Here is a 22,073-nt window from a genome sequence, read left to right on the forward strand (position 1 = left end):
TCTATGAGGATTGGTATGTATTCCTGTGTCTTACCCTTCCTGAGGTCCACAATCAGTTCTTTCGTCTTATTGACGTTGAGTGCCAAGTTGTTGCTGCGGCACTACTCCACTAGTTGGCATATCTCACTCCTGTATGCCCTCTTGTCACCACCTGAGATTCCACAACAATGGTTGTATCGTCAGCAAATTTATATTTGAGCTATGCCTAGCCACACAGTCATGTGTATATAGAGAGTAGAGCAGTGGGCTAAGCACATACCTCCGAGGTGCACAAGGGGTATATGTTATCACCAATCTGCACTGATTGTGGTCTTCTAGTTAGGAAGCTGATGATCCAATTGCAGAGGGAGGTACTGAGGTCCAGGTTCTGCAACTTCTCAATCAGAATTGTGGGAATGATGGTATTAAATGCTGAGCTATAGTCAATGAACCGCATTCTGATGTAGATGTTTGTGTTGTCCAATTGGTCTAATAATCTGGATTATGTGTTAGAGGGAATGCAACAAAAACTAAGCTTTGATCTATGGGGGCAGGTTGTGTAATATAGACCTATTCTCTGAGTTTAGTTGATTGAGAATTGCATCACAAAGCAGATGCAGAGTTGTTGTTTCTTTTGGCCAGGCTGTTTGGAATGTGGGGTCAGCCAATCCAGACTAAGATGAGAAGACCTTTTCTCTCCCCAATGAATTATAAATCTTTGGAATTCTCTAATGCAGATGGCTGTGAAGATTTAGTTATGCAGTACATTTAAGGCAGAAATTGATAGTTTTTTGGATTGCAATAACGTGCAGTTGTTCCAAAAGATCAGTCATAATCTCTTGAATAGTGGAGCAGTTCAGAGGGCCTAACAGCCTATTCTCACTTCTTATCAAGGAAGATGGGTTATTTAAATTCAGCAAGCTAAATAATTGTGGATAGATCATCAGTATCATGAATGATGATCTCAAATCACCAGACTTTCATATCTTAGAATTTCCATGTTTTAAAATTTTGTTTCAATTTGTTTTTTGACTTTGTTATAAAGAGTCAAATTGGCACACAGATGTGAGATAACTTTGTTAACACTGTTAGTTTGCAGACACACACACACACCAGATAGGCCAGTTATCAAAATATTTACTTTGTATAACTATGTTCTACATTAAATTGCAGGATGAACTTAAAATAGTGCTGGATTGTTGATAAAACAGAACAAATTGCAAAAAGGCATTTTTTAAAATTCACAGTGCAATTTGTAAATGTCCATAGTCATTAATTTCTCAGGGAGATGGGGTAGGGTAACATCTTAAATTAGGTAAACACTTTTTAATAAAACATTTTATTCCTGCTCATGATGTTAGTGTGGTTGCAGTTGAGAACTGGTTGTTGTTTGTTCCTCAGCCATCATTCTTTATTGAGAACTGGGGAATGAGCAGCATGATGGCCTGAAGGTGGTGGAGAGGTGCTAGGTCTGCTTTGCTCTCTTTCACACCCGCGCTGGAGGAAGTTTTACTTGGTATGATTCAGCCCTAGAAGATGGCATTGTGGGTCTTCAACTGATAGGTCAAAAAGTCCAACACCTGCTCTCTGATGCAGAGTACTTTGTGCACTCTTCTCTTGTGCTGCTATTCCCATCTTTCTGATTTTACTGTCTCCTGATCTGGCTGGATTCTAAAACAGAGTCAGTGAGTGGAATGGTACTCAACACTGATACCCTCGGATAAAATATATGCAGTAGAAGCTTAATATTGTGAACAATGCAATTTTCCCAAAGTCATAACTGGGCATAGCTGAGAGTGGGATGGATTACACAATCACCGCCATCTCAAAGTACTTGCAAAGAATTTCTGCTCATTTACATTAGAATTGGGTTGCAATTCTAACTACCTTGTGGAGTAGTCTCACCCTATTGGAGATAGTCCCTTTGTTCTACCCATTGCTGTCCCCAACTTCCTTGTTTTCAGAATCAATCAGAATTAATATCACTGGCATATGTTGTGAAATTTGTTAACTTTACGGCAGCAGTACAATGAAATACATGATAAATAAAAATAGATTAAAAATGAGTTACATTAAGTATACATTTGTCTGTTAAATAGTTAAGTTAAAACAAGTAGTGCAAAATTACAAAGAAAGTAGTGAGGTAGTGTTCATGGGTTCATTTAGCAATCAGATGGCAGAGGGGAAGAAGCTGTTCCAGAATCGCTAAGTGTGCGCCTTCAGGCTTCTGTACTCCTTCCTGATGGTAACAGTGTGAAGAGGGCATGTCCTGGGTGGTGGGGTCCGTAATATTGGACGCCACACCTTCCTAAGGTATTACTCCTTGAAGGTGTCTTGGATACTACAGAGGCTAGAACCCATGATGGAGATGACTAATTTCACAAGTTTCTGCAACTTATTTTGATATTGGGCAATAACACCCCCCACCCCTCCCCCATACCAGATGGTGATACAGTCAGTCAGAATGTTCTCCATGGTGCATTTGTAGAAGATTTGAGTGTTTTAGTTGATAAACTAAATCTCCTCAAATTCCTCATGAAATATAGCCACTGCCTTCTTTATAGCTGCATCAATATGTTGCATCCAGGTTAGGTTCTCAGAGATACTGGCACCTAGGAATTTGAAATTGCTCACTCTCTGCACTTCTGATCTCCCATGAGGATTGGTTTGTGTTCCCTCATCTTGCCCATCCTGAAGTCCACAATCAGCTCTTTGGTTTTGTTGACGTTGAATGTAAGGTTGTTGCTGCAACACCACTCAACTAACTGGTATATCTCACTCCTGTATGCCCTTTCGTCACTAACAAATTCTGCCAACAATGGCTGCATTATCAGCAAATTTATAGATGCAGTTTGAGCTATGTCTAGCCATGCAATCATGGGTATAGAGAGAGCAGAGAAGTGGGCTAAGTACACATCCCTGTGGAGTGCCAATGTTAATTGTCAGTGAGGTAGAGATGTTATTTCCAATCTGCACAAATTATAGAAACATAGAGAACCTACAGCACAATACAAGCCCTTACCGTACAAACATGTCCCTACCTTAGAAATTACTAGGCTTACATATAGCCCTCTATTTTTCTAAGCTCCATGTACCTATCCAAAAGTCTCTTAAAAGACCCTATTGTATCCGCCTCCACCACTGTTGCCGGCAGCCCATTCCACGCACTCACCACTCTCTGAGTAAAAACTTACCCCTGACATCTCTGTACCTACTCCCCAGCACCTTAAACCTGTGTCCTCTTGTGGCAACCATTTCAGCCTGGGAAAAAGCCTCTGACTATCCACACGATCAATGCCTCTCATCATCTTATATACTTATGGTCTTCTGGTTAGGAAATTGAGGATCCGATTGCAGAGGGAGGTACAGTTGTCTAGGGTCTGTAGCTTTTTAATCAGGTCAGTTGGAATGTTGGTGTTAAGCGCTGAGCTATAGTCAATAAACAACATCCTAACATAGGTATTTGCATTGTCCAGTTGATCCAAGGCTGCTTGGAGAGCAACTGAGATCGTGTCTGCTGTAGGCCTGTTGTGGCGATAGACAAATTGCAATAGGTCCAGGTCCTTGCTGAGACAGGTGTTGATTCTAGCCATGACCAACCTCTCAAATTATTTCATAACTGTAAATGTGAGTGCAACTGGACGATAGCTGTTGATGCAGCTCACGCTACTCTTCTTGGGCATTGCTATAATTGTTGCCCTTTTGAAACTGGTGGAAACTTCTGACTGTAGCAGTGAGAGATTGAAAATTTATTTGAATTCTCCTGCCAGTTGGTTGGCACAGGTTTTCAGAGCCTTATCAGGTACTCCATCAGGCCCAGCCACCTTGCAAGGGTTCACCTTCTTGAAGGACAGCCTGACATCAGACTCCAAGACAGATTACAAGGTCACTGGATGCTGCAGGGATCCTCATAGCTGTGGTTTTATTCTCCCTTTCTAAATGAGCATAAAAGGCATTGAGCTCATCTGGTAGTGAAGCAACGTTGCCACTCATGGTGTTGGATTTTGCTTTGTAGGAAGTAATGGCCTGCAAACCCTGACAGAGTTGACGTGCATCCAATGTTGCCTCCAACCGCTCCCAGAATTGTTTCTTAGCTCTTGAAATAGCCCTGTATAATTCATATCTGGTTTTCTTACACAGACTTGGATCACCAGACTTAAATGCCACAGATCTAACCCTCAATAGACTATGAACCTCCTTGTTCATCCACAGCTTTTTGTTTGGGAATGTACAGTAAGTTTTTCATAGGCAGACACTTATCCACATAGGTTTTAATGAAGTTGGTGACAACTGTGGCATATTCATCCAGGCTTGAAGTTGACTCCCTGATCACAGTCCAATCCACTGATTCAAAGCAGTCCTGTAAGCACTCCCAGGTCCATACCTATTTGGTTCTCACTACTGGTGCTGCAGTCTTCAGTCTCCTCATACTCAGGGAGTAGAAGTACAGCCAGGTGGTCAGACTTACCAAAATCTGGGAGTGGAATTGCATGGTAGACACTCTTGAACTTAGTGTAACAGTGGTCCAGTGTGTTATTTCCGCTGGTACTACAGGTGATTCATTGATAATAATTATTTAGTGACTTTATCAAGCTTGTTTTCTGTCTTTCCCAGTTGTTTCTCATTTTTGGTGAATGATCCCAGACATGAAATGTTGTGTTGCCCTTTTCACAGATGCTGTTTGACCTGCTCTGTGCTTGCAGCAAGCTTTTACTTGACCATGGTACAAGAAGATTTTCAGAATCTGATTGCTTGGTTGTAAGGCATCCACAAGTATTTGATGAAGAGCAGCTTTGTGTTCACTACATAAATACCATGATAATTTTGAGCAATATAAGGAGTGATAGTTCTATCCAGCCTGCTGAAGTTGCCTTAACTTCAAATAGCAGTGGTTTGAAGTGCAGCTTTAAAATTGTACTTTGCCACGTTCCAAATTTATAATTATCAAGAGCAATTTATTTTCTCTCTGACTCTCAATGTTTGCAGTGATCAAGGTCTTTAAGACTTTTCTGACCTACAAAGCTTTATGCAGCTTTCACAGCTGGCTACTCCACACCTCCAAGCTAGATCTCTGTAAAAACTAACAAAATACTATGAATGCTTATAATTTTCAGCATTATTTGCAAGGTAAGAAAAAAAATTAAAACTTAAATTATTAAAAGTTGTTGGGATAATTCTTGCTGTCTGTGGCTAATGGTTCTGAAAGGTGCTGTATCAGTCATTACAGTTTGTCCCTGGATGCCATTTGCAGTTGACCAATCAAGTCTAGTTCTGGTTCCCTGTTATTATACCTGTACCAGGAAATTGTGACTTAAATTTGCAGCAGGTCTTACCTGATGTAGGATCTGAAAAACTGTGATTTTAAAGAGAATTCTAGGGTTTTAAATTACAAATAAAGGGGTAGGTAAAATTATTTTAAGTTAGTTTAATGTTTTGATTGTGTGTTTTAATAAAAAATGTAACTTAAATTAATGCTTTCACTTTACTTTTTATAAAAATACTTTTTGGATGCCATAGGCTTTAAAATATTTGAAATAAGTGGCTGTTTAACAGATACCAAATCTCTAGCCCCTCTTTGCCTTCTATAAGGCCTCAGGTGGTGCAGTGTGGAGGCCTCTCTAACATTGGTTCTTCATGTTGCACCTTCACATTGGGCTGGGATGAATGTGGGTAATATGGGAGCAACACAGACAAAATACTGGAGGAACTCAGCAGATTAAGCAACTTTTATGGAGGGGATATAAGCAGTCAATGTTTCGGGCTGTGAGCCTTCATCGGGACTGGAAGGGAAGGAGGAAGAAGTCAGAATAAATAGGTGGAGGGAGGGGATAGAATAAAACTGCAGATGATAGGTGAGAATAGGTGAAGAAAAGGTAAGTGGGTGGGGAGGATGAAGTGAGAAGCTGTGAGATGATAGGTGGAAGAGGCAAGGGGCTGAAGAGGAAGGAATCTAATAGGAGAGGATGGTGGACCGTAGGAGAAAGTGAAGGAGTAGGGGCACCAGAAGCAAGTGATAAGCAGGTGAGGAGAAGAGGAGGGATAAGAGAAGAGCCAGAATGGGGAGTGACAAAAAGAGAGAAGAGGGAGTAATCACTGGAAGTTAGAGAAATTGATGTTTGTGCCATCAGTTTGGAGGCTACTCGGTTGAAATATGAGCTGTTGCTAATCCAACCAGAGGGAAGCCTTGCTGTGATTGTAGAGGAGATTATGGACTGACATGTGTCAGAATGGGAATCGAATAGAATTATAATGGATGGCCACCAGCAAATCCCACCTTCTATGGTGAACACAGCAAAGGTATTTGATGGAACAATAATATGGCAATATTTAGTAAAATTGTTGTGGGTGACATTTCCAGGTGGAAGGCTGAATTCTGAATCATTTAGAAATTATTAAAAATAAGTTAAACACTAAAGAGCACCTAGGACAATTAAATATACGTTTGTATGTAACTTATCTCAATTAATAGAGAAATAATGTAAAATACCTGAAATTTAATTCTTTAACTTGTACCATGTCCTCTCAATCAAAATGAGAGGTGTTGCTGAATGTGCACCCATTCAGATGTGCATAGTGGGAAAATATCTAAGTGTAGCATCGGATAACTGCATGAAGCTGATGTGCTGTCACTGGTCTCCACAGGGAGTCCAACTTTAATGTGCATTAGGAATGACTGCCACAAGGAGCTCCTTGCAAATTCAAGACTTCTTTCTGCATTGATGAAAATGTCTATTGGAAATACATTGATTTGCCATTTTGGTCCTGTTTGCAAAAGAAGATAGTCAGGCCTGAAGTATAGTTTCACAGTAATTGGCTATGTCTTTACTCTTCAAGAGCAAGTAAAGGTGGTAAATGTGAAGGTCAAAAAATAGAATTCATGGTCAATTATATTGTCTGTCAATTTCTATTTGTAATTAGTTTTAAAGTTAATTTTGATGCATCTTTTATGTATTCCCAAGAAACCAGACCAATATGAAAAGAATACACAGCACTCAGGCTTCAAGATCAACCCGTCCTGGAACAAAACCTGCTTCTGTAAAAGAAGCTATGGTAACCAATAAGGAGACTCCAAAAGGCCAGGTTAGTGGAAGGCTAATATAGCAACTTTCAAACACTATTATTGATTTTGTGCCGGTAACAGTATCTGCATCTACCTGGAGTGGTCCCACACATAAATGCACCACACAATACTCAAAGTGCATGGATTATTTCCCCCAGCCTTTATACGAGAGTGACTCCACCTCTGGTAGATCTGCCTTGCTGATGGGACCGAACCTACCCAGAAACTGTGATGAAGGAATCTGATATGTCTGTGTCAGGTTACTGCATTACAGTCTCCGATCACTTACCCCTCCCTCCCCTGCCCCCAAGGTTTTGACTGGATTCAGTAAATAGTTTAATGCAAAGTGACATTCCAATTTTACGCTTTCTCCTGTTTCGACAAGGTAAAATTGGCAAATTTATTTTACTGAGGGGCATTAATAAACCTGAAAAACTGGGATATCTGGTAAAGTCATCATTATTAGCACTCGCTGTTTTTTTTTCAAATTTCATATTATTAACTGAACTTAAATTCCACAGTTACCCTGGTGGAATTTGAACTCATGCTTCTCATTTGTTAATCAAGCCTCTACATAACTAACTTCATATCTTATTCTACTATATGCACCATAACATGTTTGAATATCTTATGGGCACATTCTTTGACAGATGGCTGCTTTTGGCTTTCTTTTCAAAGCCAATTATGGTCAACAGAAAATTCTGGCTATATGGTTGTCCAATTCTTTGCTTCTAACTAATGTATTCTAACAGCTGTTATCCCTCCAGGCTCTTCTTATCAGCAATGCAGAGAACATCTGCTTCTGGGTGAGGTTGCCAATTAGGATGCTTGCATAGTTTCAGATACACAAATGCTATAATTCCCCAATCCCATTTCACCCACAGTGCTTTTAGATGTATGCTGGGAAAACCGTTAGTCAATTCTAAACCCAAAATGAAAGATTAGTGTTTCATTTTCTCTACCTAGATGTTCTTTCAAGTGAAAAGAATGATATTCAATTAACCAGTCCTGAATTTGTTTTCTAAAGTTTACGATAAAACAAACGTGTGGATGTGGGAACAATACATTAGATCTACATGGAAAAGGAATTAAGAAGATAGAAAAGTTTGAAATTGTAAGCATTAACTATGCATTTATTAACCATGACTGCTTATGAACTAAGTGTGAACTTTAGAAAATGGTTACAGATTTTTGCACCAATTTTATAAGATTTTTCAAATTTCATTGCCTAAGCCTTTTCTAAGGTCCATGTAAACAATTCACTTTACTGGACTTAGTGGTGGCAAAAATATAGTCTTTCAAAATACCTCATCATTTATAAGTTGAATGTGCATTAAACAATTACACAAATTAAACAAATATATCCTTGTGTATTAAACAATTCTGAATAAATCTTGTTAGAGGGTGGGATGAGAAGTAAAACAAATGATAGCAGATTAAGAAAAGAAGTTTATTCAAAAAGATGCCTCATTCAAATCTGATAAGACTGGCATTGGAAACAAGGGAATATAATTTTTCTTAAAGTTCTTTAGGTAACTTGTTGTCTCTCCTTTTGGAATATTTTGGATACTCATGATTAATAAAAAGGAATTAACTGAACCTGCTAAAATGTGATGAACTTAGTGTTGTAAGATTAATGACTTCCTTTTCCTAATTATTAAGAAAAAATGGACAATAATATTAAACCAAGGGATGAGAATGGGGGTGCTAATATTACTGTATCTATTTATGGAAAAGTAAAATTTTGATGAAAAATTCAGCAGATCAGACAGCACATGTGGAATGAGAAAATTAGTGTTTCAGGTTGGTGATCTTTCGTTGGTAGTGAAATAGAGAAGACTTTTTGGCACAGCATAATTGAGCATTGTTCTACAGTAGCAGGATGTGTTTTGTCAATTCCTTATATAGAGAACATGCCTTGGTGTTTTTTGACAAAGCATATTTTACTATCTTTAGCAACATTGAAAGAATGTTCCTAGAGAAAGCAGTGCCACAGTAACCTTTATTTAATAAGAAATGACATCTTCATGTTTTCCTCTCCTCTGCATGTTAGTTAATTATTTTTTTACCAGCATTCTGTATCAAGCGGCTATAAACATTTGAAGCTTTTGATGCCTTTGTTCTGCAACATATAATATTCTGAAATTCCTGTTTATTTAAGTTAATGTAGACTGGATGGAGGTTAATGTGAATAAGCTTTTAATCTACCAATGTTGGAAAAAATTCAATTCTGTTTTCTCAAAACATGCTCTGGTGAAAAAATTTAACTATGCCATGTATTCTGAAATCCTGCTGTTTATTTTATTGCAGTTGAAGGGAACAAAGATTTTGGACCTTTCCTGCAATTCCATAGAAGAAATTGAGAATTTGGATAATAAATATGAAATAACAGAACTTAAACTATATGGTAATAACCTCAGACAGATCAACAATTTAGACAGGTAGGTGTCAACTTGTTGCAAGATGTATGTTTTTATAATTTTTTTGAACTTTTAATAGTCTGAGTTGGATTTTTCAGCTGAAACATTTGACCTGCTATGTTGTGTCTTCAAATATTTAAAGGCAGCTTAACTGCATTTTAATTATGTCTATGTTCAATTTAGGATGCATTTGATTTATATAGTTATTGACAACAAGACCCAAGACAATTGGCATTCCAATAAAATGATCCTGATGTAGGAACTGATAAACAGAAATATTGGGAACGTATTCATTGGAAAGTTTCACATATTTTGATTATATTCTATTGTAAAGCCTAGATGGCAGGTCATTTGATCATACTGGAAATGTATTGCTATCTCTGGCTAAATCTCTGGACTTTTGCAATTTTAGCTTTAGGACGTGGAGAGTTTGCATCAAGTAGCCAGAGATTCACTATGGTTCAACTTTAGTGGAGGAGTGGAGATTTATCAACCTTGGATAAAGAAGGCTGCTATTTACTTTGCTGAAGAAATTACTTATTTGGCTTTGAAAATCATATTACGCTCATGATGCCATGTGAATGCTCCAGCAGTAGATCCTGATAATTCTTCCCAAGGTTTTCTCTACTAGCTAGTCTTAAAGTACTGGGCATTAAAGGAAAATTGTGAAGTTATATGAGAAATGGGGCAGAAACTCTTTATCTTGATTTTTAAAATTGTCTTTATGTCTTCTCCAATATGGCCTGTGAGTCTGACATCAGTAGTGGGAAATTTTTTGGTAGGTATTCTAAGGGACCAGATATCATGGACATTTACACTTCACATTGCATCCGCAAAGGAAACAGCATTATGAAGGACCCCATGCACCCCTCATACAATCTCTTCTCCCTCCTGCTGTCTGGGAAAAGGCTCCGAAGCATTCTGGCTCTCACAACCAGACTATGTAACAGTTTTTTCCCCCGAGCTATCAGATTCCTCAATACCCAAAGCCTGGACTCTGACACCTTGCCCTACTGTCCTGTTTATTATTTATTGTAATGCCTGCACTGTTTTTGTGCACTTTATGCAGTCCAATGTAGGTCTGTAGTCTAGTGTAGCTTTCTCTGTGTTTTTTTTTATTACGTAATTCAGTCTTTTTTTTGTACTGCGTCATGTAACACCATGGTCCTGAAAAATGTTGTCTCATTTTTACTATGTACTGTACCAGCAGTTATGGTCGAAATGACAATAGAAGTTGACTTGACTTGACTTGATATAAATATTTGGATAGACATGTAAGTATAAGGATAGTCAGCATGGCTTCGTGCATGGTAGGTCATGTCTAACCAATCTCATAGAGTTTTTGAGTTAACAGGAAAGTTGATGAAGTCTAGGCAATGGATATTGTCTGCATGGACTTTATCAAGGCATTTGACCAGGTCCTGCATGGGAGGTTGGTCAAAAAGGTTCAGTCATTCAGCATTCAGGGTGAGGTAGTAAATTAGATTAGACAGTGGCTTTGTGGGAGAAGTCAGAGAGTGATAGTAGATGGTTGCCTTTCTGACTGGAAGCCCGTAACTAGGGGTGTGCTACAGGGGTCGGTGCTGGGTCCTTTGTTGTATGTCATCTATATCAATGATCTGGATGACAATGTGGTCAACTGGATTGACAAGTTTGCGGATGATACCAAGGTTAGGCATGTAGTGGACAGCAAAGAATGCTATCATGGCTTGCAGAGGGACTTGTATCAATTGGAAAATGGGCTGCAAATTGGCAGATGGAACTTAATGCAAACAAGTGTGAGGTTTTGCACTTTGGTAGGACTAACCAGGGTACACAGTGAACAGCAGAGCTCTGAGGAGTGTGGTAGAACAAAGGGAACTGATAATACTGGTCCACGATTAGGTTAAAGTGGCTTCACAAGTAGATAGGGTTGTAAATCAATGTGTTGAGTGCAGGAGATGGAATGTTATGTTGAAGTTGTATAAGACGTTGGTGAGCCTAATTTGGAATACTGTGTGCAGTTTTGGTCACCTACCTACAGGAAAGATGTAAACAAGGTTGAAAGAATACAGAGAAAATTTACAAGGATGTTGCTGGATCTGGAGGACCCGAGTTATAAGGAAAGATTGAATAGGTTAGTGCTGTATTCCTTAGAACCTAGAAGATTGAGAGGAGATTTGATAGAGGTGTACAAGATTATGAGGGTATAGATAGGGTTAGTGCATGCAGGTTTTTCCCATTGAAGCTGGGTAGGACTACAACCAGTGATTTCTCCACTGAGGCTGGGTGGGACAACAACCAGAAATCATCGGTTAAGGGTGAAAAGTGAAAAGTTTAAGGGGAACATGAGGAGAAACGTCTTCACTCAGAGGGCTGTGAGAATGTGGAATGATCTGCTAGCACAAGTGGTGCATGTGAGCTTGATGTCAATGTTTAAGTTTGGATAGGTACATGGATGGTAGGGGTACGGAGGGCTTTGGTCCTGATGCAGGTCAATGGGAGTAGGTAATCTGAATGGTTTTGGCATGGGCTGAAGGGCCTGTTTCTGTGATGTACTCTCTAATTCTGTGACTCTATGTGGGAAGGTGTATTTTGAATGTTTGGGAATTCAGGGAAATGGCAAGCAGTGACTTGATAGAGCCAATTTTGCAAACAGGGTTCTGCCTGTGGTCGTCCAAGAAATACTGACAACTTCTGGGCAAAATTATGTGCAGTGGATTCTGCTTAATTGGGCCATCTGCTAATCAGGGCAACCACTTATTTTGGGATGAGTGGAGATCTTATAGAAACATATAAAATTATGAAAGGGATCTCATTATTAAGATAGAAGCAGGAAATTTGTTTCCACTGGTGGGTGAGACTAGAACTAGAGGTCATAGCCTCAAGATTTGGGGGAAGTAAACTTAGGACAGAGATGAGGAGGAACTGCTTTTCCCAAAGAGTGGTGGATCTGTGAAATTTTCTGCCCAATGAAGCAGTGGAGGCTACCTCAGTAAATGTATTTAAGACAAGGTTGAATAGGTTTTTGCATTGTAGAAGAATTAAGGGTTAAGGGGAAAAGGCAGGTAGGTGGAGAAGAATCAGTGGTCAAATTAGCCATTATCTTATTGGATGGCGGAGCAGGCTCAACGGGCCAGATGGCCTACTCCTGTTTCTATTTCTTATGTTCTTATGTTAACTCTTAAAGAACAAAAACAAATCAAGAAAATAGCCAGGATTTCCTTTGTTTATTTGGAAACACTATGCCATTTAATTGGGACAGGAGACTGTTGCCAAACATTTTCTAACTAGTGTCAGTCACTTGCATATCATCTGACTATTAGACACTACACTGTGCTTAGAGCAAACAGTTTTTAAATAGTTTCACTTGCATGTTTGTGTTCAAAAAACAGTAATTTTTTCACTGATAGTTGACAAGTAATGAACAGTAAGACAATTCAGAACTTGTTTGCTTGTGCCGGTTTCAAGCATTCAGGCTTGGAGATGCCAGATGCAGCCGGGAGTGAAAATGAAACCATTTCACAACTTCAACTATGAAGAATTTGAAGGTATCAACAATCAACTTGAATGTTACAATTAAAATGAAGTTTTGGAGGATGCAATAATTGTAAGCATTGTTTGAAGGCAGTCCATTATCTGTACTAGGTGTTTGCACTGATTTTGTTCATTTCAAAGGTTTCAAAGGTACAAATAATGTCAGAGAAATGTATACATCCTGAAACTCTTTTTCTTCCCAACCATCCATGAAAACAGTAGTGCCCAAAGAATGAATGACAGTTAAATGTTAGATCCCCAAATTCCCCCCAGGTCTTCCCACCCATGCATAAGCAACAGCAAAGCGAAGATCCTCCTCACCCCCACCAGCAAAAAAAGCATCTGCACCCTCCACCAAGCACTCAAGCGTGCAGCAACCATCAATAAAGTCACAGACTTGCAGTATCCCAAAGGCTACTCATTCACCTGGTAATTTGACATAATACAGGCTCTCTAATAAGGGAAAAAGCGGTGTCCCGTTTCACAGCGAGAAGGGAGACATAACAAATAACCAGCTGATTCATGATGTTAAAAGTCTGTGTGTCGCTTTTTCCGAGCTCTGTGCCCAAAGAAATCGGGTCTCTGGGCACACAGCCAGCAGCCAGCTTGCTGCTTTTGATCTTCCATGTACTCCCACGATACACCAGTTTCCTGGAGAGGCACTGACCTCGAGTTTGCCCACCTGCAGAGCCACAAAATCCTGGAACCCTGAAGTTGTGCTAGTCTTTTAGGCTGCGTCCTTGGTATATGTAATAGCGGCCAATCGTGAGACCCCGAGAGCAGGTCCCATTCCTGCAAAGAACCGAAGTCAGCATGTAACTCCAGGTCAGGGGTCTTCAAAAGAACCCTGAAAGGGAAAAATAGAGATATTAAAGATAGAAATAGAGCTGTTGTGGCGGCCCGCACACGCGAGACTCAAACTGCCATCGGGAGCTGTGGGCAGACACACGGTTGCGCGTTTGGAACTACCCGCTTGGGGCGGACCTTCCGGGGACAGTCTGACATCATGTCTGCCCTGCGGGTCGCAGGGGCCCATAGGAGGGGAGATTTAAGTGCGCGATTTTGAATCAGTAAAGGCATTCTGAGTTCAGCTGTCTCTGTCTCCGTGTGTTTCTTTAGTAGCGCATTGCGCATGACTACACTGTTTCCAAAGATGCAAGCAAAGGAATTGCTGTTAGGTGCTATCGTCCTCCTAAGCTCCACCCTTAAATTTACAGACGATCAAAAAAACATGTCAGCATACACTGAATGAATTCCTCTGTTGATAACTTTTAGGAAGTAGTTCACAGTTTTATAGTATTATAGCTATTTTGGTAGTTTTCTAATTTATTCTGTATTTCATTTAAATACATAATTTTTTACTCAGTTAAACAGTAGTTTGCCTTTTTTATACCTTTTAAACATTTCCATGAAACATTGGCTAATTGGGGCAGCTACTTAATTGGGCCAAAATATATGAGTCCTGCTGTGTCCCAATTAACCGAAATCCACTGTGTAATAAATTTAGGATTGAAGGGGAGGGGGCAGAAATCTTTGTAACATTGGTACTGTTTTCTTCCCACTTCTGTGTCTCCACCTTAATGATAATTTAATCAGAATATTCTTCATTTGAAGTACACAGCAGATCTTGGGCCAAGCTAATATATCAGAAAGATTGGAGATTGAAAATCTGGCTGACAGGTGTCACCAGAAAAACCTCTCACTTATTGTCAGCAAATGCAAAGAGCTGATTATTGAATACAGGAGGAGAAAACAGGAGGTGCATGAGCCAGTCTTCATCAAGGGATTAGGGGTGGAAAGGGACAGTAACTTAAAACTCTGTGATGTAATCATTTCAGAGGATCTCCCCAGGGTCCAGCATGTAAGTGCCATTACAGAGAAAGCATGGCAATGCCTCTACTTTCTTAGAAATTCGTCAAGATTGGGCATGTCTTCTAAAGTTTTGACAGACTTCTATAGATGCATGTTGGAGAGTATACTGACTGGTTGCATTATGGCCCGGCATGAAATCACCAATGCCCTTGAACGGAAATGCCTACAAAAAGTAGTAGATACAGCCAAGTCCATCACAGGTAATGCCCTCCCCATCATTCAGTACGTAAACAAGGAGCACAGTCGCAGGAAAGCAGCATTCATCATCAAGGACCCGTACCATCCAAGCTACTGCTGCCACGAGGAAAGAAGTACAGGAGCCTTAGATCCCATACCACCAGGTTCAGTAACAGTCATTACCCATCGACCATCAGGCTCCAGCACCAAAGTGGATAGCTTTGGTCACTCCAACACTGAAATAATTTCACAACCTATAGACTCACTTTCAAGGAGTTCTCAGTAGAACCATAGAACTTTACAACACAGAAACAGGCCTTTTGGCCCGTCTTGGCTGTGCCAAACCATTTTACTGCCTAGTCCCACTGACTTGCACCTGGCCCATATTCCTCCATACACCTCTCATCCATGTACCTGTCCAAGTTTTCCTTAAATGTTAAAAGTGAGCCCGCATTTACCACTTCATCCGGCAGCTCATTCTACACTCCCACCACTCTCTGCATGAAGAAGCCCCCCCTAAAGTTCCCTTTAAACTTTTCCCCCTTCACCGTTAACCCATGTCCTCTGGTATTTTTCTCCCCTAGCCTCAGTGGATACAGCCTGCTTGCATTTACTCTATCTATACCCATCATAATTTTATACATCTCTATCAGATCTCCCCTCATTCTTCTACACTCCAGGGAATAAAGTCCTAACCTATTCAACTCTGTAACTCAGTTTCTCAAGTCCCGGCAACATCCTTGTAAACCTTCTCTGCACTCTTTCAACCTTATTGATATCCTTCCTGTAATTAGGTGACCAAAACTGCACACAATACTCCAAATTCGGTCTCACCAATATCTTATACAACCTCACCATAACATTCCAACTCTTATACTCAATAATTTGATTTATAAAGGCCAATGTAGCAAAAGCTCTCTTTACTACCTTATCTACCTGTGATGCCACTTTCAGGGAATTTTGTATCTGTATTCCCAGATCCCTCTGTTCTACTGCACTCCTCAATGCCCTACCATCTACCTTATATGTTCTACCTTGGTTTTTCCTTCCAAAGTGCACTACCTCACACTTGTCTGTATTAAACTCCATCTGCCATTTTTCAGCCCATTCCTCCAACTGGTCCAGATCCTCTGCAAGCTTTGAAAACCTTCCTCATTGTCCACTACACCTCCAATCTTTGTATCATCAGCAAATTTGCTGATCCAATTTACCACATTATCATCCAGATCATTGATATAGATGACAAATAACAATAGACCCAGCACTGATCCCTGTGGCACAGCACTAGTCACAGGCCTCCACTCAGAAAAGCAATCCTCCATTACCACTCACTTACTTCTCCCAGTAGTATTTACTACTTTGTTATGTTCTTTAACTTTTGTATATGCACAATTTGTTGTCTTTTGCATATTGGTTTTAGGTCTGTCTTGTGTGTAGTCTTTCATTGATTCTTTGTTTTATTTTATATTTATTATGAATGTCCACAAGAAAATGAATCTCAATGTAGTATATGGTGACATATGTACTTTGATAATTTACTTTGAGTTTATAGATGTTCTGATAAGGACCCACCCAGTGCAGGATATATCCATGTTAGTACTTCCATAAATGAACCAATACTTCATATTTTCTATTTTTTTGCCTTTTACAATATTTGCATCACATGAATTGATCTATTGTAAGTTTGTATCTTGCACTTTTTATCAGTTTCATTAAAAGTTTATAGAGAGAATATTCAGGAGATGTTTCTTTCACTCTATTGAATTTTGAAATAGACAATAGACAATAGGTGCAGAAGTAGACCATTCGGCCCTTCGAGCCTGCTTGAAAGGATTTGTAGAGAGAGAGGTACATTGCAATAGCAATGATTCTCCATTAGATTCCTTGTTAGTACAGACCCCTGAGAGTATCTCTGGATGGTAAAATTATCTCAAAGCTCAAATATTTTTTAAAAAAGTGCTGGAAGCATCCACACAAGATCGCAAAGATTGATAAAATTATTTATTAAACTAGAAACATTTATTGTGTACACAACTGTTTGTAATTGGACATATAACCATAAAACAATTACAGCACAGAAACAGGCCATCTCGGCCTTTCTAGTCCGTGCCAAACGCTTACTCTCACCTAGTCCCACCTACCTGCACTTAGCCCATAACCCTCCATTCCTTTCCTGTCCATATACCCATCCAAATTTTTTTTAAATGACAAAATTAAACCTACTTCTATCACTTCTACTGGAAGCTCGTTCCACACAGCTACCACTCCCTGAGTAAAGAAGCTCCCCCTCATGTTACCCCTGAACTTTTGCCCCTTAACTCTCAACTCATGTCCTCTTGTTTGAATCTCCCCTACTCTCAATGGAAAAAGCTGATCCACGTCAACTCTGTCTATCCCTCTCATAATTTTAAATACCTCTATCAAGTTCCCCCCCTCAACCTTCTACACTCCAAAGAATAAAGACCTAACTTGTTCAACCTTTCTCTGTAACTTAGGTGCTGAAACCCAGGTAACATTCTAGTAAATCTCCTCTGTACTCTCTCTATTTTGTTGACATCTTTCCTATAATTCGGTGACCAGAACTGTACACAATACTCCAATTTTGGCAAATTTGCCTTGTACAATTTTAACATTACATCCCAACTCCTATACTCAATGCTCTGATTTATAAAGGCCAGCATACCAAAAACTTTCTTCACCACCCTATTCACATGAGATTCCACCTTCAGGGAACTATGCACCATTATTCATAGATCACTCTGTTCTACTGCATTCCTCAATTGTTACGAAGGTGAAGCAACTCTGAGGGGCCGAAGGGTACAAAAGTCACCCCCTCCTTTTTGAGACTCGCAAGATCGCTATTATTTCGGGTCTGAGACCCAGGAAATGAGAGAGATACACATCATGAGAGAGAGAGACGCAGAATACACAACCAGGTGGAATGTGTCCTGACATCAGCGGAATGGAACCACTGACTACTGCTATTGTCTCTTGGAGAAGGAATTGTGTATTGAGTACTGTACTATTCATTGAAACCCCTCAGGGGACAACCAGAGTGGTCTGGTTGAGGGATTGCATCAGCCCAACCTGATTGACATCTGAGACCCTGTGAGTAAGGATAAAAGAGGGGTCTGGGGGAACACCCCTTTAGACGCACCAGGAGAAACGCTAGAAATCCCGTGACAGTGTTTTATAGCGAAAGCCGGTGGTGGGCTCATGTGTGTCCTCCCTTGCCTGGGTGGCGAGCTCACCACGGAAGAACGGTTTAGCTAAAGGAGAGGTCACAATTGAACGGCCACGACAACGAGACACCTGACGGATCAAAATCATAAAGGAAGGTTGGAAAAACCCGTAGCGGTAAATGTTCCCATTCTCTCTCTCTCTCTCTCTCTCTCTCTCTCTAACAAAGTGCAACACAGCAACAACCAAAAGATGACAGCTTGTGGAACTGCAGTGAACTTTATATTTCTACCGGACAATACATTATCCCCTAGACAACGATAGAGCTTATTTCTTATTGATTATTATTATACCCGCACTTTTAGATTTAGTATTGATGACGTATATTATCTGTATATTTGCATTGATATTATTTTTGTATATTTTTACTAATAAATACTGTTAAAAATAGTATCATCAGACTTCAACGGATGTCTCTATCTTTGCTGGTAAGTCACCCAGTTACAGGGTTCGTAACACAATGCCCTACCATTTACCATGTATATCCTATTTTGATTAGTCCTTCCAAAATGTAGCACCTCACACTTATCAGCATTAAACTCCATCTGCCATTGCTCAGCCCACTCTTCTAACTGGCCTAAATCTCTCTGCAAGCTTTGAAAACCTACTTCATTATCCACAATGACACCTATCTTAGTATCATCTGCATACTTACTAATCCAATTTACCACCCCATCATCCAGATCATTAATGTATATGACAAACAACATTGGACGCAGTACAGATCCCTGAGGCACAATACTAGTCACCGGCCTCCAACCTGACGAACAGTTATCCACCGCTACTCTCTGGCATCTCCCATCCAGCCATTGTTGAATCCATTTTACTACTTCAATATTAATACCTAACAATTGAACCTTCCTAACTAACTTTCCATGCAGAACCCTGTCAAAGGCGTTACTGAAGTCCATATAGACAACATCCACTGCTTTATCCTCGTCAACTTTCCTAGTAACCTCTTCAAAAAATTCAGTAAGATTTGTCAAACATGGCCTTCCACGCACAAATCCATGTTGACTGTTCCTAATCAGACCCTGTCTATCCAGATAATCATATATACCATCTCTAAGAATACTTTCCATTAATTTACCCACCACTGACGTCAAACTTACAGGCCGATAATTGCTAGTTTTACTCTCAGAACCCTTTTTAAACAACGGAACCACATAAGCAATATGCCAATCCTCTGGCGCCATCCCCGTCTCTAATGACATTTGAAATATTTCTGTCAGAGCCCCTGCTATTTCTACACTAACTTCCCTCAAGGTCCTAGGGAATATCCTGCCAGGACCCGGAGATTTATCCACTTTTATAATCTTTAAAAGTGCCAGTACTTCCTCTTCCTTAATCATCATAGTTTCCATAGTTTCCTACTTGTTTCCCTTACCTTACACAATTCAATATTTTTCTCCTTAGTGAATACCGAAGAAAATAAATTGTTCAAAATCTCCCCCATCTCTTTTGGCTGTGCACATAGCTGTCCACTCTGATTCTCTAAGGGACCAATTTTATCCCTCACTATCCTTTTGCTAATAATATAACTGTAGAAACCCTTTGGATTTATTTTCACCTTACTTGCCAAAGCAACCTCATATCTTCTTTTAGCTTTTCTAATTTCTTTCTTAAGATTCCTTTTACATTCTTTATATTCCTCAAGCACCTCATTTACTCCATGCTGCCTATATTTATTGTAGATCTCCCTGTTTTTCCGAACTAAGTTTCCAATATCCCTTGAAAACCATGGCTCTCTCAAACTTTTAATCTTTCCTTTCAACCTAACAGGAACATAAAGATTCTGTACCCTCAAAATTTCACCTTTGAATGACCTCCATTTCTCTATTACATCCTTCCCATAAAACAAATTGTCCCAATCCACTCCTTCTAAATCCTTTCGCATCTCCTCAAGGTTAGACTTTCTGCAATCAAAAATCTCAACCCTGGGTCCAGTCCTTCTCCATAATTATACTGAAACTAATGGCATTGTGATCACTGGACCTGAAGTGCTCCCCAACACATACCTCCGTCACCTGACCTATCTCATTCCCTAACAGGAGATCCAACACTGCTCCTTCTCTAGTTGGTACCTCTATGTATTGCTGCAAAAAACTATCCTGCACACATTTTATGAACTCCAAACCATCCAGCCCTTTTACAGAATGGGCTTCCCAGTCTATGTGTGGAAAATTAAAATCTCCCACAATCACAACCTTGTGCTTACTACAAATATCTGCGATCTCCCTACAAATTTGCTCCTCCAATTCTCGCGCCCCTTTAGGTGGTCTATAATACACCCCTGTAAGTGTTATTACACCTTTCCCATTCCTCAATTTCGCCCAAATAGTTTCCCTAGACAAGCCCTCTAATCTATCCTGCCAAAGCACCGTTGTGATATTTTCTCGGACAAGCAATGCAACACCCCCCACCTTGCCCCTCCGATTCTATCACACCTGAGGCAACGAAATCCAGCAATATTTAGTTGCCAATCACACCTGTCCTGCAACCATGTTTTACTAATAGCTACAACATCATATTTTCAGGTATCAATCCATGCTCTAAGCTCATCCGCCTTTCTTACAATACTCCTAGCATTAAAATACAAACCCCATTTCCAGAAAAGTTGGGATATTTTCCAAAATGCAATAAAAACAAAAATCTGTGATATGTTAATTCATGTGAACCTTTATTTAATATCTCCCTATTGTGATAGATGTAACAATGGAGAAGCTTCACTAATTCATATGTTTTGCACTTGTCTGAGTCTTGAAAAATATTGGAAGGATGTATTCCAAACTTTTTTGGTGCTTTTTAAAGTAAATTTTAGACCTAATCCTTTGACTGCCTTCTTTGGTATTGTTGGAGGAAATGATATTATTTTGGAGACACATGATTTGCACATTTTGTCTTTTATTTCTCTTATAGCCAGGAGGGCATTGTTGCTTAGGTGGAAGGATGCCACTCCACCTACTCACACTCATTGGTTAAATGATGTTATGTCATGTTTAAATTTAGAGAAAATTCGCTGTTCAATTTCTGAACCTAGACAAGATTTTTTAACATTGTGGGGACCTTTTTTGAATTATTTTCAAAATCTTTGATTTGCTATTAAGCACAGATATTGGCTAATAATATGTTTTACTATATGATAAGGATTTTTTCCTTTTTTTTAACCAAACGGCAGTTTTTTTTTTCTGGTAGTGGGTTTAAATTTTTTTGTATACTAAAATTACCTTTTTTCAGTATTATGTTTAAATTTTATTTATATGGATATGGGGTAATGAGACTATATTTGTGATTCCAATATATTGTAATCAATATATATTATATATCCTAATGTACTTTGTATTATTTTATGTAAGAAATCAATAAAAATATTGAAATTAAAAAAGATAATCTCAGGGTATCGAGGGAGGGGCAATTTGTTTTCCCAGCATTCAATATATTGGGAAAAACAAGCAGAGAAAATATCACAATATGTTTAATTTGTGTTTTGAAAGCTTCTAAACTGTAAAAGGAAAGAACAGACAATGAGGCAATCCAGTCTTGAATTCTTGACAAATAACACAATGAAAATTGAGGTCAACAAATTGGAATTCAGAGAAGGGAAACAGTGGAAAAGGAAAATAACATGTCCCATTGCTATGATTTATTCCAGTTTTAAATAACTTTGTGGGATTTAAATAATTTTATTTACACAGCATGTAAGGAGATGAAAATTTGATTACAAACTTTTTAATTCCCTCCTATTTTTATTCATAGGCTGCGAGAGCTCCGTGTTCTTCAATTGCAGTACAATCACATTACCAGTCTAA

The 22,073-nt window shown here is 39.3% G+C and overlaps 1 protein-coding gene across 4 annotated transcripts in view; it reads left to right on the top strand.

Annotated features, from left to right (window-relative positions):
- Positions 1-22,073, top strand: part of LOC140714544 (uncharacterized) — a 153,601-nt gene that overhangs the window by 27,284 nt on the left and 104,244 nt on the right. For 3 of the 4 annotated variants that reach the window (XM_073025819.1, XM_073025821.1, XM_073025820.1), the window contains exons 2-5: positions 6,939-7,059; positions 8,067-8,153; positions 9,350-9,480; positions 22,021-22,073. In XM_073025819.1, coding sequence (XP_072881920.1) covers positions 6,939-7,059; positions 8,067-8,153; positions 9,350-9,480; positions 22,021-22,073 — 392 coding nt within the window. The remainder of the gene's footprint in view (positions 1-6,938; positions 7,060-8,066; positions 8,154-9,349; positions 9,481-22,020) is intronic. The other variant, XM_073025822.1, reaches the window with a different exon arrangement.

The sequence above is a fragment of the Hemitrygon akajei genome, chromosome 22 (assembly GCF_048418815.1).
Source record: "Hemitrygon akajei chromosome 22, sHemAka1.3, whole genome shotgun sequence".
NCBI lineage: Eukaryota > Metazoa > Chordata > Chondrichthyes > Myliobatiformes > Dasyatidae > Hemitrygon > Hemitrygon akajei.